This window comes from Arctopsyche grandis, unplaced genomic scaffold (assembly GCF_051622035.1).
Source record: "Arctopsyche grandis isolate Sample6627 unplaced genomic scaffold, ASM5162203v2 HiC_scaffold_178, whole genome shotgun sequence".
Taxonomy (NCBI): domain Eukaryota; kingdom Metazoa; phylum Arthropoda; class Insecta; order Trichoptera; family Hydropsychidae; genus Arctopsyche; species Arctopsyche grandis.
The window spans coordinates 1-17321 of NW_027518487.1; the positions used below are offsets into that span (position 1 = coordinate 1).

Here is a 17321-nt window from a genome sequence, read left to right on the forward strand (position 1 = left end):
CTCTGCCGACGGTCGGCTAGCCTTAGGACTAAGTGTCCCATTGACCCTGAGCTGGCGTTATAATTAGAGACAGTACCATACTGTCTTAGTCTTTTTATAGTGGGGTTATTACGACTAGCGCCCACTTTTGTAACGGCGTCCCGGTTAATGTTCTTTTACCTACCAAAGCGAGGCTCGAACCCGGGCAGTTCGGGAGTGAATCAGCAAGCCGACCACTAGCCCAACGCCGCTACAAACTCATGAATAAAAATGTCCACATACATGAGAATTTTCATTGTTAATTAAAAAATATACAAAAAAGTTTATGGGCCTGTTTTAATGAACTTAAAATACAAAAACTTACTTGTAAATTTCACAAGACTTAGACCACCATAAAACGTCTCTCACCTTTATGTTATATAAATAATAAAAAGCTTTTTGGCTTTGAATATTTTTTGTTGCAACATGTAGCCCAATAGAGGCCTAAGTAAATAAAAACTATTGTAGATTTCTTTGTTTAACAAATGAAAACAACTAATTTTTAATAGTTTTACAATTTTAAACAATATGCAAGGCAATAATAAATTTTAATTAAAAACCCCTTTTGCGATTAAAATATCTTAAAATTACCCGACTCAGTTTTAATTTTAGTGCTTATTTCTCTTTATAAAGATTTTGGGTGACGGTAAAACACCTTTTATAATTGTCTTAGAAGTTTTGAAATGAATTATTTAGCAATTTCATTAGTAATACACTCCTGCCTTTGTTTTTAAAAAAAATTTGAGAAGATATTTTTAGGATTGTATTAAAGCTTTTTAAGCTAATATTATTAGTCTAAGATATTCATAACAAGGGTATTTATTAAATAATATTAGTTTAAATAGGTATAATCCAACTTTATTTAATAAATACCTCATTTTGATTATTATCGACTGTTTATACTAATTCAATTGCGAAATATTTCAAAATATTTTTCTATTGATCTATTTAACATCAAAGCAACCACTTAAAAACCCAAATTACTGTATTTGTCTGTTTTCGACACTTTTTAAATTTGTTTGATATGTTTTGTTTTCAAACCGACCAATAAAATTCTTTCATTTGGTTTTTGGAAGACAAACAAATTTTTCGACCCCCATCATAATGGTTTTGCTATTTCGTCTAGTATTATTTTCAGCCTCTAATCAAGTAGTTTGTTTGAATAAACAAAAAGATATGCAAGACTTTGATACTCCTAGGGAAGTTGCGTCTTTTGCAAAAGAAAATCTTCACATAGGGAATTTGTATCTTGCAGAAACTGCTTACACGAAAGGTTTGACAAAGTTTTCTTCTAGTGTTTTATTTCAATACGAGTTTATTTCTTTTATGTTAAAAATAGGAAAATATGAAAATATTATTAATTTAAAAACAATAGAAGGGGCAACAAACCAAAAACTGTTAGAAGAAGCTAAAAACTGCTTAAAAAAGTTAAAAAGTGGAGATTTAGATCAAATCCGTTCTTTACTTTCAATTTCACCTATTTCTTTACCAGTAAATTTAGCTGTTGCTAAATCACTTATTTTAGAAAAAAATATCAATTCAGCAGACAAATATTTAAATTATGCTTTAAAATTTTATAAAGATTCAGATGAATTAATTAATTTAAAATTTTATGTTTTAATTCATAATTTGAAGTATAAAGAAGCTTTAGAATTGGTAAAAAATAAAAAGGGAACAAATTTTTCAAATGCAACCATCATTATTTCTAATATTCAACAAATTCTAGGGGTAACTGACTCAGCTACCAAACTTCACTATTTAGTTGCTCAATACAGAGATATTTTTTCATTAAAACTTAGAAATGATGAAATATTTAATGTATTTGATCCTTTATATAAACAAGTAATTGAACTTATTGTAAAACTGGGTTGTGAAATGAATCAAAGGGTTGTTTCTTTTGCTAAAGTATTAAAAGAATTAGATGCCACTAATGACAATGTATTTTATTATATCAAATCACTCATTATTGAAGTTAATTTAGATGAGGCACAAAGAGAAATGGAGAAATCAAACCTGAATGAAGATATGAAAAGATATTTGAAGTCATTAATTCTAATAAAAAAAAATGAATTAGAAAAGCAACAGAAAGAACAACAGCGTAAAATTTACGAACAAAAGAAAAGAGAGGAACGACGTAGGCAGGAACAATATATTGGACATGAAACTGCTAACAAAGGAAAAGATTTTCTTGGTTATTACAAAATTTTAAAAGTAGACAGGCATGTAACACCAGAAGCATTAAAGAAAGCACATAGAAAGGCGGTAAGGGTAGCTGGTAAGAAATCAATAGCCAATTCAAAATTACCAGGAGATAAGAAAGATGAGGAAACCAAGAAAGTTAACAAAGCATTTCACATACTTTCTGATGCTGATAAAAAAAGAGCTTATGATGCAGGAATAGATCCTGAATCTGGACCACAACAGCCTAGTTATAGACAACAACAATATGGATTCGAAGAGGATGATATGCAAGATATTTTAAACAGTTTTTTTGGTAGCGGAAGACACCAAAGGGGTGGTAGTCGATTCGGTAGACAGCAAAACTCGAGGTTTATTTTTCTATGAAAAATATAAATAAAATATATTTTCAAAATTGTGTATATTTAGCATATTTTTTTTATTAAAGAAAACTCATAAATATTATTGGGGTTAAAATACATTAAGGGCACTCATTATTTTAAATATATTTAGTGGGAATCTTTTTTTATAATTTCTTAAAAAAGAACTCCAAGCGAATAAAAAAATAAAGCTACAGATTTGTATTTTCGAAGATGACGTAAGCTCTTCATTATAAGAGTCATTGGCAATTAAAGATAATTAGTGGTTATATTTATAGAGGATTTTACATTTGCCACCATATTATTATTGCAGCACGCTTACTCCTTTAAAAAAATTCATTTTTTATGTGTAATTAAATTTTTGAAATACTTAATTTTCATTATTGTTGATTAAAAAGGTATTAAAATAACCCTTTAAATAAAAAAAGTTTTTTTTGAAAAAATATTAAATAAGTAATTTTAAATATCTAATAGATCTTAAGATAACAACAGTATTAAATAAGTAACCCTTAATGTCTAATAAACCTTTAGATAACAACCATATTTAATAAAAAATATTAAATAAGTAATTTTAAATATCTAATAGATCTTAAGATTATAACGTTTTTTATAAAAATTAAAAGGAGTGAAATAAATAAAACAGTTTATTTATATAAATTTCAACCAAAAGGCGAAAGGAAGGCTGGTTTTTTATCTAAATCTTCCGTATTTGGTAATATTTTACTATCTTCTTCATCATGTTTAAAATTACAACTCAGTCTATTACAATTTTTCTCATTTAAACATTGAAATTGAGTTACATCATGAGAAAAGATACAATCCTCTGCTTTTGTGCATAAATTTTTAACGAAAAACTTGCACAAAATATTTGAAAAATATGGTGAATGTTTTCTCTTTTGTTTTGGTGGTGTTTTACAGCCTATTTCTTTGTTGAAATATTTCAAAAGTATTTCTTTCGGTTTAAAAGTTGGAACAGTTAGTTTTATAAGCATGTGTTTTGGGGCAAATTTTTTTAAAAAATTATTTAAGAAATATACTGTTGAAATAGTGTTTTTAATTTATTATAATTTGTTAATAGAATTTAATGACATAGGGGTAACTTTAACATAATTGACTAAATTATAGCTAATAAAGCCAATCCCAATAAATAAATATACAAGTTATGATTATTTCGACTTTAATAAATGTTCACTGTTTAAATAATTTTGAATAAATAGCCCAAACGTCCCATAAGTCTTCTTAAAATAACAACAAATGCTAATAATTATGGTTGCCATCAGACTTGGTGCCGTTGACCAACCCCGTATTTTTTAATAAACCGATGCGTGAAAAGTAATTAAAAGTTTAAAAAGACATTTAGGAAAAAAATTAGTTTCTTAAGTAATCTTTTTTTAACAAAATTTGTCCCTTATAATTGTAAATAGAATTTAATGACATAGGGGTAACTTTAATAATAATATATAATTCAATGGGGCTTGAAAAAAAAAATCGGATTTATTGAAAAGTGGTTGCCTACAGCAAAAAAAGAAGTTTCCTACAAAACTCTGGGGCCCCTATAGCATCTCTATCCCTCTGCCGACAGTCGGCTAGCCTTAGGACTAAGTGTCCCATTGACCTTGAGCTGGCGTTTAATTATAGGCAGTACCATACTGTCTTGCTCAATGAGGCTTGAGCTCAAATACCGGACACAGGGAAACAGTTATTGGGCCGGGTCCAAATCCTTCAAGGCCCTATCTACGAAGTGTATAATTTTATTGATGGAATGATAGAAAGGAGCATGTTAGCAGAAGTCTGCAAAGGCCCATTAATTATCAAGATCAAATTGGTTTAACAATAATATTCAATTAACAGATGTTACAAAACTGCATTAATCCTTTAACAAAGTAAGTTTTTTTCAAAGTTAAAAATTTTGGGATTTTTTTTATTTAAAACAAAAAGATAATTAAAGACAAATCTACAGTGGAGCTATGAATTCCCAAACGGCCTAATTTTGAGTTCTAATTGGGCCTATAAATGATTTAAACAGCAGAGAAAGTATAAAACTTTGCAAAGGAATTAAAAACATTTTTGAATCCTGAAAATTAAATGGTATTAAAGACCCAAGTGGTTATGGTAAAACTGCAATTAAAGAAACTTTTATAAGTTGGCGATCTAAAGAAACTCAAATTAATCAGAAAATTCATCTAATAATGAAGAAATAAGCATAAATGAGTGGTTTAATAATTTTAATTACATCACAAAAGAGGGGTATCAAATAAAGAAACAATTAATCAAATCTATCTATCAATGCAAATTGCTATTGATATGAACTAATTAAGAATTAAAAAATAATAAATTTAAAGATTATGCTTGGAAAATAGCCTGTTAAGCTGATTCTATTTAATAAATACCCTTGTTATATTGATCTTCGACTAACAAGGTTGGATTATAGCTTTTTAAGCTGATTCTATTTAATAAATACCCTTGTCATGATTTCCTTCGTCAATTTTGATTATATTTATAAAGGATGTTGAAATAGTATTAAATAAATCACCTTAATGTCTAATAAACCTTCATATAACAACAAAGGACATTAAATTATGTATGTTAAAGCAAAAATACTGGAGTGATTTTATGAGGAAAATCACAAAGAAGTTTAATTAAAGCAGAAGAGGAAATATAAAAGAATTCAATAATATTAGAAGGCCCTGCATCAGATTTAGATTTATATTAAGTTTTTAATTTACTTCTGTTTTGAAAACACTTCCAGTGAAAAAGGATAATATGGCCATTTTTATTATAAATTAGGCCGGTGGTCGAATATTTTAACTGTTAGATAAATCAGTTTGATATTAAAGCAAGATGTCCATGAGGTCTGTTTTCCTATAATACAATAATAAAAGGTTTCGAACTGGCTGAAAAGAGGGGTTCACAAAAAAGAGGTTGAAAAATTATCTATTACATTCGTTGAAGTCTTTTCTGCGAGTTAGCCCCTGGAAACTTAGAATTAAATTTTAACGGGCTTTAACATTTAAATAAGGAATATTGTTTTTAGCTTTTAAAAAAATATGAATATTTAAGCCATAATAAGCTTGTAAAATGCTTATAAAATAATTTAAATTTTTATAACATTTTGATTGACATATTAAATTAAAATTGCTATTTAAACAGAAAAATTGTCTTGAGGGCCATGCGAACTTCAGTTAAAAGTTATTTTGGCTTTCTTGGTCTTTTCAGATTTAATTGTGCCACGAATGATAAAAGAACAACTAAAAATAGTGGGGAAAGCCCAAAAAATAGTAATTGTAAATATTACTCTTATTCTCCTATAAGAACTTGTTCATGTGAGAAATCTGGTAAACAAAGGAAAATCAAAGTTTCCAATCCTTTCAGCAATAACCAACCGACTGACGTTAAATCATCTACTTCGGAACCTAAAAATTAAATTCGCGTTATTTTAAATCCTTTTATTTGTTAAAGAACCCCCTATGCTATTAAATTCTATTAAACATATTGATTTTTTTCCTTAAATATCGTAAAAGCCAAAAAATGTTAGTGGCGAATTGAAAAATCGAGTTTAATTAACAGATTAAAGATCAAAAAACATAAACATAATTTTTTTTTAGTAATTTTAAATAGTTGGAATAGTAAAAAATTTTCGTCTCTAAACCCCAAAAAAGACTTTTCCTTGTGCCTTGCTCTTTAATTAAATATTTAAAAAAGAAGCTGCATTTTTACGCACTTTCGTCTTTAAACCCCAAAAAAGACTTTTCCTTGTGCCTTGCTCTTTAATTAAATATTTAAAAAAGAAGCTGCATTTTTACGCACTTTCGTCTTTAAACCCCAAAAAAGACTTTTCCTTGTGCCTTGCTCTTTAATTAAATATTTAAAAAAAAAGCTGCATTTTACGCACTTTCATCTTAATTTTTAAAAAAATGTTTATAGAACATATATATAAGATATTAAAAGTGTACATGATAACAGTAAGGAGAAGTATTTATATTCTAGTAAGTGGCAACTACTATATTAGTGCTTTGATTATATATTTACTACAATCAAAGAAAATTTAAACCACCTTGTAAAAAATATCAAATATTTTCGTAGTCTAAAAAAATTGAAAAGAATAGCAAAGATTAAAAAAATCTCTTTTCGGAAGAAAATTATGAATATAACTTAGCTATTTTTGTGTTATCATCTATTAATATAATCACTAAATACCCTTAATGATTTAATAAAATTTAATGAAGAGCTTACACTATCTTTGCTAATACAAGACACCTATATTTTATTTTTAAATTAAATTTTATCTTATTAACAAACCTGCTCATAATTCAATTATATTGTTTGTACTGTTTGTTGCCTAATTTACAACAAAATTAATACAAAGAAAAAAAAAATCGGATTTATTAAAAAGTGGTTGCCTACAGCAAAAAAAGAAGTTTCCTACAAAACTCTGGGGGCCCCTATAGCATCTCTATACCTCTGCCGACAGTCGGCTAGCCTTAGGACTAAGTGTCCCATTGACCTTGAGCTGGCGTTTAATTATAGACAGTAACATACTGTCTTAATTAATACAAAGAAGTTATAATGTATCTACTAGCCTAAGCTCTTGGATATTTTGGCGATTTAGTGTCGAATTGAGATTATCTATAAAATTGTTGCTGAATTTAAAAAGCACAAGTTATTTTATACCAATTTTTTTAATTAATATAGAGGCGGTGCCACTATAAAACTCCATAATTGTGATTATGAGTGTTGTTATTTGAAGACCTATTAGACATTAAGGGTAATTTATTTAAGACTATTTCAACAATAAGTATAAAAAGATTCTATTGGACAAATATAATATTCACATTTACTTGGCGGTTTTATTACATTCAATTTTTTAACGCCCTTTTTTTAATAAAAAAAAAATCGGATTTAATGAAAAGTGATTGCCTTACAGCAAAAAAAGAAGTTGCCCACAAAACTCTGGGAGGCCCCTATAGCATTTCTATCCCTTTGCCGACAGTCGGCGAGCCTTAGGACTAAGTGTCCCATTGACCTTGAGCTGGCGTTATATTTAGAGACAGTACCATACTGTCTTCCCTTTTTTTAATAATTTAGAAGACTTAAAACAGACTCGAAACCAATTTTAGATTCATAGTGCTTTTTAAACATTTTTTAATTTCAAGATAAAGGTGTGAAGTCGTTTAGTAAATATTTTAAAAGAACGTTGTTGTTTTCTGTGAAAGCCTATTTAATATATAAAAGCTGCCTCGAATTTTAGCAAATACCTAAAGAGCAAGGCAAATGAAAATTCGAATCCTTTTATTTATCTTTAAATCCCAAGTTAAATTATGAAAAGTTAGAAGAAAACACGCAAATAAAGTTAGTAAAACGATTTTTGATGGCAAATTTTCATTAATACAAAAATAACTCCTTTAAAATTAAATGCATTTGAAACGCCCCTTCTACTTTCTATTTACCCTATCCTTGGTTAAAATTACCTCAACAACATGTTTTTTTTAAAGTTGGTGTAAGAGTATACACGAGGTTTTATTTAAGTTTAATTGTTAAAGTTACCCCTATGGCATTAAATTCTATTTACATTAATATATAAACAATTTTACAAAATAAAAAATATTTACTTTATAAATTTTTTTGGGCCACGAATTGCTGGTCTTTGTGAAGGCGGATTTAAACCCTTAGATAGTTTTTTAGGGGGTTCATAAATATTAGGCTGTTTAGATTTTAATCTTTTTTTTTGGAGTGCTCTTACTTTGACTGACAAGGTTTTTTAGCTCCATTTTTCTAGAATTCTTACTGTATAATATCAAAAACAACAATATCATGCCAGGCAAATAATAAATATGCATGGGTTATTTTTATTTCAGCTTTTATAAAAAAGGTTATTTTCAAATATCATTCTTTAATAAATAAACTCATTATACTTTTTGAAAAAAAGTAAAGATTTTAAAACTAGAACCAATTTCTGTTTCGAAATAAATGCACTTTATTAGGCTTACTTGACTGTGTTTTTTTTAATCTAAAACAAAAAAAGATTGAATATTAGCTATCTTGTTGTTAAAAAAAAATATTTTGACATATTAAGCCAAATATAATCATAAAAAGGGTAATTATTAAATATTAAAAGCTTAAATAGGCATAATACAACCTTATATTATAAAATTTGAGGCTTAATATAAAATTCGTATGGAATTTTTTTAAATTTAATATTTAAAAACAATATTTTGTGAGATAGATTTCTAAGTTTAAATTGCACTACCAGGCAAGAAGGAGCAAGTTAACAGCACTGCAATTTAAAGTATGTTTTGCACGGATTTTTGATTTATTTATTTAAGTATGAGTGCTATATATTACTATGCTTAGTACCCTTAATATAAACGAGTTATTTAGATAATTAACGTTCAAAAAAAAATTTAATCTATTTAAAGCGAGCCATAGGTGCTTTTTAGAATCTTTGTGGATTTTTTAATTTAATAGATCATCAAACTGTTTATTATTAGATGCCAATTTAATGTTTTATTGCCTTTATTGAATACTTTTTTAAAGGCCGTATAATTACAAAATGTTATATTTGTTATAATCAGCCTTGATTAATACCCCTAATGTCCAAAAATATTTTAAGTAGTAACAATAGTAATTAAATCATTATATAAATTGCCGAAAAAAAGAATTATTATATATCGCAGCTACTTTATTAATCCAGAAAAAGTTACTCTGAAATCCATGAAATCATTTTGTTTTCTGTTAATTAATTAAGATACACTTAATTCTTTTGTAATTGAAGTTGTCTTGTGACATCGAAGATGGCGAAAGCTCTTCTTCATTAAAGTATTTAATAATTAAGGGTAATTAGTAATTATAATAATAGTAAGCTTTTCATCATTAAAGTATTTAATCATTACGGGTATTTAGTGATTAGATTAAAAGAGGAAGACAGTATGGTACTGTCTCTAATTATAACGCCAGCTCAAGGTCAATGGGCCACTTATTCCTAAGGCTAGCCGACTGTCGGCAGAGGGATTAAAGCTGGCATAAGGGCCGTGGGGGGTTTACGCAGCAATGCGGTTCCCCGACCGGGTTACAGAGAAACACACGAAGAAAACTAACATGTATTAACAACTACAGATTAAATAAATCCGAACATTTTTTTTTTAGATTAAAAGAGGATAATAGTAACCTCTTCTTCATTAAATTATTTAATCATTAAGGGTATTTAGGGATTATATTAATAGAGAATAGCACAACAGAAGTGTCTGGCCTTTTATTTCTAGTTGAATCCAAATCAGTGCCTTTAAAACAATATAAAATAATGTGTACATTTTCCTATTAAATGGATAATCAAAACACGTCTTAAAATTGTTGAACCCCAATTAGAAAATTACTTTTCAGATGTAAAATTTAATTGCTGAGATTACGCTATAAATAGCAATACTTATAATTAAATCCACCTTTTCAACATTTATTATTCCAAAATTAAAAATAAAAGTAATAGATTTATTATATAGTGGCAATAATTAAGGTAGCGTACATAGCGAAACACGCAATTAAGCTGTTAAAAAGAAAAAGAAGCTCTGAAAGTGTAAAATTAATCATATTATTAACACGTAAAAAAACAGTAAAAAGTAATATATGTATTATATTGTGAAAATTAATCAAGTAAAAAACTGTTAAAAAGTAAAATTAATCATATTAACACGTAATAAAACCAGTAAAAAGTAATTTATGTATTATATTGTGAAAATTAATCAAGTAAAAAACTGTTAAAAAGTTGTTTAAACGTAATAGATGCTCTGAAAGGGCAAAATTAATCATATTAACACCTTATAAAAACAGTAAAAAGTAATATAAGTTATTTGTTTTTTGAGTAATAACAATAGTGACACATAAAAATATGGTTAAAATAAATATAACAATCTTAAACTTATCTGCCCCCTAATATTATATTAAAATTACAAGTTTAACCCAACTTATTTAATTGTTAGTTACTGAATTCTCATGTATTTGATGCTCATACATTTCAATCATTTTCTTAACGCCTCCCGTTGGTTTTTTTTCTTTGACGATACTTTCGGCTTGCGCTTTAGGTTCTTCTACTTCTGCATTTTTTTTATTATGCTCTTCTCCTATTGTAAATACCTCTTGATTTTGATGTAAAACAACCTCGAATCCACTGTTATCAGGAATAGTTATGTGAATAACTACATTTTCATTTGGTTTTCCGATTTTTGATTCCTCGGTGTACTCTATGCTTTCACAATAGTCTGCTTTCTCTGGCGGCATTACACCCCCTTGTACCATTAACTCTTGGACTGTATCAAAAGCCTTTTCTTCTTCGAAATCCGATTTTTCTACTAATTCCTTTGTCAATGCTTCTTTAATTTTTCTTAATGCATAATCACTTAGTGGTGTCTTTTCTTTCTTTGTCGTTTCCTTTTTAGGGTGACTATTTAAAATAAGAATCGGTTCAGGTGATTCATTTTGATCAGTTGATGTAGTTTTAATATCAGATTCCATTGTTGAAAAAATATCTGCAACTTCTGCACTTGTTATTACAGTAGAAGATTCTACTTTTTTCGTTTGCAGGGGCTCGGACACAAGATTAATATCGGGCCTTAAAGATAATAATTGAATTTCGCTGTTTTTATCAGTTGAAGGTGAGCTGTATAACAATTTACTGGCAACCTCCACGTTTTTTAAATCATTTTCTGTAGTACTCATAACTTTTTTACTAATGGTGGTTGTGTTTTTAGCCTCTTCAGTTTTTTTGTAATTTTCACTATTTTTAACCTGATTTATAATTTCTTGTTCTATCCTAGGAAGATCTTTTAAAAGTTGTTCCTTTGAATCAGATTCTTCATTTTCTAGATTAGCCGATAATCTTTCAAACATTTTAGCATTTTCGGACTCTACAATTGCACTACCCTTAATATTGTTAAGCTTGTTGTTTAATTTTTCTTGGTTTGCTTTAAAAGAGTTTGATTCATTTCCACAAATTCCAAAGTTTGTGTCTTTTAATTTATTTTCGCTAGAATTTTCTTGAGCTTTTTTATTAAGAACTTCATTTAAATTAGATTGTAAATTTTTCAAAATATCCTCTTGCTTTTGTTTTGGATTTGAACTCTCGGAACCCTCGATAACAATTTTTTCATCTGACATATCTCTTGTCACAACAGAAGGTACCTTCTTTAGTAATTTAGTAAGTTCTTTGTCAATTTCAGCTGTAGTGAGTTCATTATAATTACCGGGTGTTTTAAGCTCATCATTGGCAATAGTTGTGGCACTGCTACTTGTGCTACTTCTTGAAGAACTAGAACTTGAGCTGCTACTAATACTTTTATCACTTACACTCGAGCCACTTTCACTGCCTTTGGTAGGCGCCTTAATGATAACGGGTTCGTTGGTAGATCCTCCTTCACTAGTGCTAACTTTAATTTTGCTGGCTTCACCATTTGTTTCCTCTTGCTTTGAGTTACTACAAGATCCTCCTTCACTAGTGCTAATTATAATTTTGCTGGCTTCACCATTTGTTTCCTCTTGCTTTGAGTTACTACAAGAAATGTCTTCTACTTTTCTTGCCTCTCTTGCTACCTCTTTGTTAAACTCTTCTTGCATTACCTGATCGAGTTTTTCATTAAATGCTTCTTCTTCATACATCCTTCTTAATTCTGCTTCACTTTCAAGAAAATACTCAATTTGTTTCAGCGTGATACGACCGTTTTGCTCTTCTTTTTCAAAAATTGCCATTTCATTGGACGGATTTTTGATATCTGAAACGAAGCCGTAAATTTCAATTGCAAATTGCTTTGTTTTTCCGTTACTTTTAATTCTGATTTTAGATTCATTTTTATTTAAAGCTTGCTCTATTCTTTTTATTGAGATGTCGCCAGGGTTTTTTATTACTATAGATTTATTATACTTATTTCTCAATTTATTCAAACTTTTGCCAGTTGAGGTTGGGGTTGGAACCACCAAAGGTACAAAATCATCTAAGGATTCTGTTGAAGATTCGTATGCGTTTATTTCTTCTATATAAGCATTTTCCAAATCTACAGCTTCAAACAAATGTTTTCTTATGCTAGAAGCATTCATTTCTATTATTCGAGATTCTAATTCTTCCCTAAAATGTAATTCTGAATCTGTTAAATCTTCTAAATTCATTTTAGTGTGCCCAAACTCCTGTTCAAGTTCCACTAAATTTAACGACCTTTTTTCTGATCGACTTAAATCTTCTGGATTTGCAAAAACAAAAGATTTTTTTTCTGATTCTGTTTCTGCCTTCGAATTAGTTGTAGAGCTTGTTATTTTATCTTTCTCAGAAAGTGTTGTTTCTAAAGCATCTGTGGAAGAATTTATTTCAAGTTTTACATCATTAACTTGTTGTTTTTTAATTTCCACTTCTTCTTTACCTTCTGATTGATTTGCTATTTCTGAATTGAATGTGTTTTTTAAAATATCTCCCATTCTATAATTTAACTCCTAGATTTTTTTATTTATATGAAACTTTCTCCTTAAATAAACCAATCAATTTAATTTGATCGTCTCACCTGTCACTTTTCTTCGATTAACAAATAATCTTGCGGATAAATAACAAATAGATTTTCAAACTTAAAAAAAATTTATTATTGGGTAAAAATTCACCTTTAAGTTGATGAAACCCTAAGGTAATAACAAATAGAATTTCAAAGAAAGCGAAAAATTAATTATTATGCGTAACAAATTCACCTTTAAGTTGATGAAACCCTAAACAAATAACAAATAGAATTTCAAAGAAAGCGAAAAATTAATTATTGTACAAAAATCCTCCTTTAGTTGATCAAGGTCTTTGGTAATAATAAATAGATTTTTTAAGATATCGAAATCTTATTATTGTGCAAAACTTACTTTTTACGTTGATCAAACCCAGGGTAATAATAAATTGATTTTTTAAGATATCGAAATCTTATTATTGTGCAAAACTTACTTTTTACGTTGATAAAACCCAAGGTAATAACAAATTGATTTTTTAAGATATCGAAAAATTAATTATTGTGCAAAACTTACTTTTTACGTTGATCAAACTCAAGGTAATAATAAATTGATTTTTAAAGATATCGAAATCTTATTATTGTGCAAAACTTACTTTTTACGTTGATCAAACCCAAGGTAATAATAAATAGATGTTTAAAGATAAATAAATCTAATTATTGTGTAAAACTTACTTTTTACGTTGATCAGGGCCTTTGGTAATATTCCTAATGTTTTTTTAAAAATTTTTTGCCCATGGAAAATAGGGAATTTGATATAATACTTTATGGTGCAAGTGGTTACACGGCAAGTTATGTAATAAAAGAATTGGAAACAGTCTCTTTAAACATAGCATTGTCTGCAAGGGATATTAGTAAAATTACTGAAACGATGCTTCCTAAAATTGAGTGTACCTTAGATAACATTATAGAACTTACTACAAGAACAAAAGTACTTATTAATTGTATAGGACCTTATACATTAACAGGGGAGAAGATAATACAAGCTTGTATTGATACGGAAACACATTATGTTGACATATGTGGAGAGACTTTATTTATAGATGACATTTATAAAAAATATCACACAATTGCAAAAGATAAAGGGATTAGAATAATTCAAAGTTGTGGATTTGATAGCCTCCCTGCAGATATTGGAGTGTTTTTAATTGGGAAAATGCATGATATCAAAGAAGTTGACTGTTGCCATATATTAGAAAACTGTAAAATTAATGTAACAACCTGGCAGTCCTTTCTAATAAGTTTTAGGAATAACAACATGAAAAAAAGGGGTGCCAAAGAGCCAAAAGGTAACAGTGGGATGGTGTGTAAGGGAGATGAAAAAGGATTGTGTAAGACGTTAATGAATAAAAAAGAAGATTGTAAAAACAAGGAAATTTCAAATAAACTTAAAATTGAAAAGAAAAAAACTAAAACGCCCGAATACAGATATAACAAAGATTTAAAATCTTATGATATAAAATTTAGAGGAACAGACCCCTATATTTTAAAAAGGAGCTGTGATTATTTTAAAAGAAAGTCAATTACAGATATTCGCTTTAACTGCTTTATGAACATCGGGAATTTCTTTTCACTGGTGATTTATTTCTTTTTTGGGTTGCTGGGCTCAATTCTTGTAAAATTTGATTTTTTCTATAATTTAATGCTAAAATTTCCAGGTTTTTTTACTTGTGGCCATGTTGCTAAAAACCCCTCATCAAAAGATACAGGGAAAAGCCGGTTTACTGTTTTAATAAAAGGGCGATCAACTAAAGGGGCAGGAGATAGAATTTTGAAGATTTCTGGTGTCGATCCAGGGTATAGAAGTACTTCAATATTTTTAACACAGTCTGCCGTTACACTTATAGAGGAAATCTCTTATGTTTCACCAGGGGTAAGCACCCCAGCAGTAGCTTTTTATAAAACCAAATTAGTTGACAGATTAATATCTAAAGGAATAAAGTTTGAATATTCTAATAATTAAAAAAATTAATTTTTCGTTTTTACCTATATTTTTAATAATTAATTGTTACGGGTTTAACAAGGCAATAATTGCAAATTTTATAAGTTTTGAAATGTTTATTTCTGTTTTTAGACTTCAACTTCAAACGCACGAATTAAAAAAAATTGGAATTTTCTATTAATATGAAACTAAAAACGACCATTCTGAGATATACGATGTTTCTTTTTACATTTAACTGGTAATCATATAAAAATTTATATTTAAAAAATTGTTAAACGTCATAAAAAACTGTATCTTTATCAATTTTAAACCACATTTAACTGGTAATCATATAAAAATTTATATTAAAAAAATTGTTAAACGGCATAAAAAAACTGCATCTTTATCAATTTTAAACCAAACAAGCACACGAAATATTTTAATAAAGATCCTACCTTGTGAATGAATTTATTTATTGAATATTTATTTCTTATTGCCTGGAAGAGCTTATAAGCAGTCCTATTTTGTGTAGGTGTATGCTTGGAAATCCGATTTCAAAATTTAAAGTGCAAAAAAGTATTTATTTAATGTTTAAACCTTATTTCCTAAATGTGCTTTATAATAACTTAACTTAAGTGTATCCGTATTCTTACTATTATCGAGCCCGGAAGCTAAAGTCCTAAAGAGTGCTATTTTTTTTTATTAAATAAAAATACTCTTGGATATAAATGGGTTGGAATGACATTGATTCGGCATTGTAAATATTGAAATGCATAATTTAAAACAATTCTAAACGTTTTTGGCGAATTTAATGATTTATTTAATAATTGTATAAGAAATTTATCTTCATTTTTGTTATATTAAAAACTCTGAATTAATTGAGTTAAACAATACTACTGTCCTTTCACATCAAATATTGTGTAAACCTCTTTAATTAGTGGGCAATTAAGGATATTTAGTGATTATATTTATAGAGTTATACAATACTACTGTCCTTTGCCATCAAATTTTGTGTCAACCTCTTTAATTAGTGGGCAATTAAGGATATTTAGTGATTATATTTATAGAGTTAAACAATACTACACCCCTTTCACATCAAATATTGTGTAAACCTCTTTAATTAGTGGGCAATTAAGGATATTTAGTGATTATATTTATAGAGTTAAACAATACTACACCCCTTTCACATCAAATATTGTGTAAACCTCTTTAATTAGTGGGCAATTAAGGATATTTATTGATTATATTTATAGAGTTATACAATAATTTTATAGTTTAAAAAGTGTACTATTGAAAATGATTTAATATTTTCTTTTTATCTTCTGGTTGTAATGTTAATAAGTACTCTACAACGTCCTCTTTTACTTGTTTGTTATATCTTACGATCCATTGTGCTTCTTTTATATTCTCTATTATTTTAAGAATTTTTTCATTTTCTTTTTTCTGTCTACTCATAAACTCATCTATTTCATGTTGATCCATCTCTATTGCTTTTAATATTGAGGTTCTAACCTCATATGCTATATTACTTACTTCAACGTCCTCCTCTTTTAAAAATTTTACAATTATACTTTTTTGTTCTACAAAATCTTTAGATGCTATTTTTATGACCAAATCCCCAACGGCATCAAATATTATTCTAACCCACTCCCTTATTAAATTTTCTCTATTGTTAGATTTAAGTCTACTGCTAAAACTTAACAAATCTTTCATATTCACCACAGTACTTCCTAAGCTAAGGGCTATTTTACTTTTTAAAATATCTTTTTCAGAGATCTTTACGTAATCTCTATAAAATTCATTTTTTTCCTTTTCTAAGGTGTCTTTAATATCTAAATTTTCATAAACTGCATCATATAATCTGTCAACCATTTTAGTATAATCTTGATCAATTTTTGGATCTACAACACTTTTAGTTCTTAGAGTTTCAACACAATCTAAAATTTGTTGTAAATTTTCTTTTATTAAACTTTCAAATATCATTGATTTATCTTGAAGAATTAAATTTCGCCTGAAATTTAAGAGTTCTTTAAAATCACCAGATTCATTATTAATATCGCTGGTATTAAACACTTTAGAAACAACTGATGGATTCTTTATAACCATGTTTTTAGCATTAAGCACCATATTAACAATGGGCTTTAATTCACTTTTACTAATTTTTGATACATTCATATGAAATAATAAAGCTTCTAGAGGTATGTAATATTCATATAAAACTACTTTTATTATATCATAATGTATTCCACAAGAATTTTCCATTTCTTTTAGTGGATTATCAACGATTGGTGTAAAAAGAGAAGAATACAATAA

General features: G+C 28.0%; 2 protein-coding genes across 2 annotated transcripts; both read left to right on the forward strand.

Moving 5' to 3' along the window:
* The first annotated feature begins 1893 nt into the window (after positions 1-1893).
* On the forward strand, positions 1894-2583 carry LOC143922042 (uncharacterized). The gene has a single exon (XM_077445318.1). The coding sequence runs from the start codon at positions 1894-1896 to the stop codon at positions 2581-2583; it is 690 nt and encodes a 229-aa protein (XP_077301444.1).
* An 11375-nt stretch (positions 2584-13958) lies between these two features.
* LOC143922043 (saccharopine dehydrogenase-like oxidoreductase) lies at positions 13959-17321 on the forward strand. The gene is made up of 3 exons (XM_077445319.1): positions 13959-14109; positions 14827-14960; positions 17280-17321. The coding sequence occupies exons 1-3, from the start codon at positions 13959-13961 to the stop codon at positions 17319-17321; spliced, it is 327 nt and encodes a 108-aa protein (XP_077301445.1).

Coding starts and splice junctions, on each gene's coding strand:
- LOC143922042 (XM_077445318.1), top strand. CDS start 1,894: ATGAATCAAAGGGTTGTTTCTTTTGCTAAAGTATTAAAAGAATTAGAT.
- LOC143922043 (XM_077445319.1), top strand. CDS start 13,959: ATGCTTCCTAAAATTGAGTGTACCTTAGATAACATTATAGAACTTACT. Junction 14,110..14,826: donor AACACATTATGTTGACATAT/GTGGAGAGACTT, acceptor TTTTAATAAAAG/GGCGATCAACTAAAGGGGCA. Junction 14,961..17,279: donor TCTCTTATGTTTCACCAGGG/GTAAGCACCCCA, acceptor CATTTCTTTTAG/TGGATTATCAACGATTGGTG.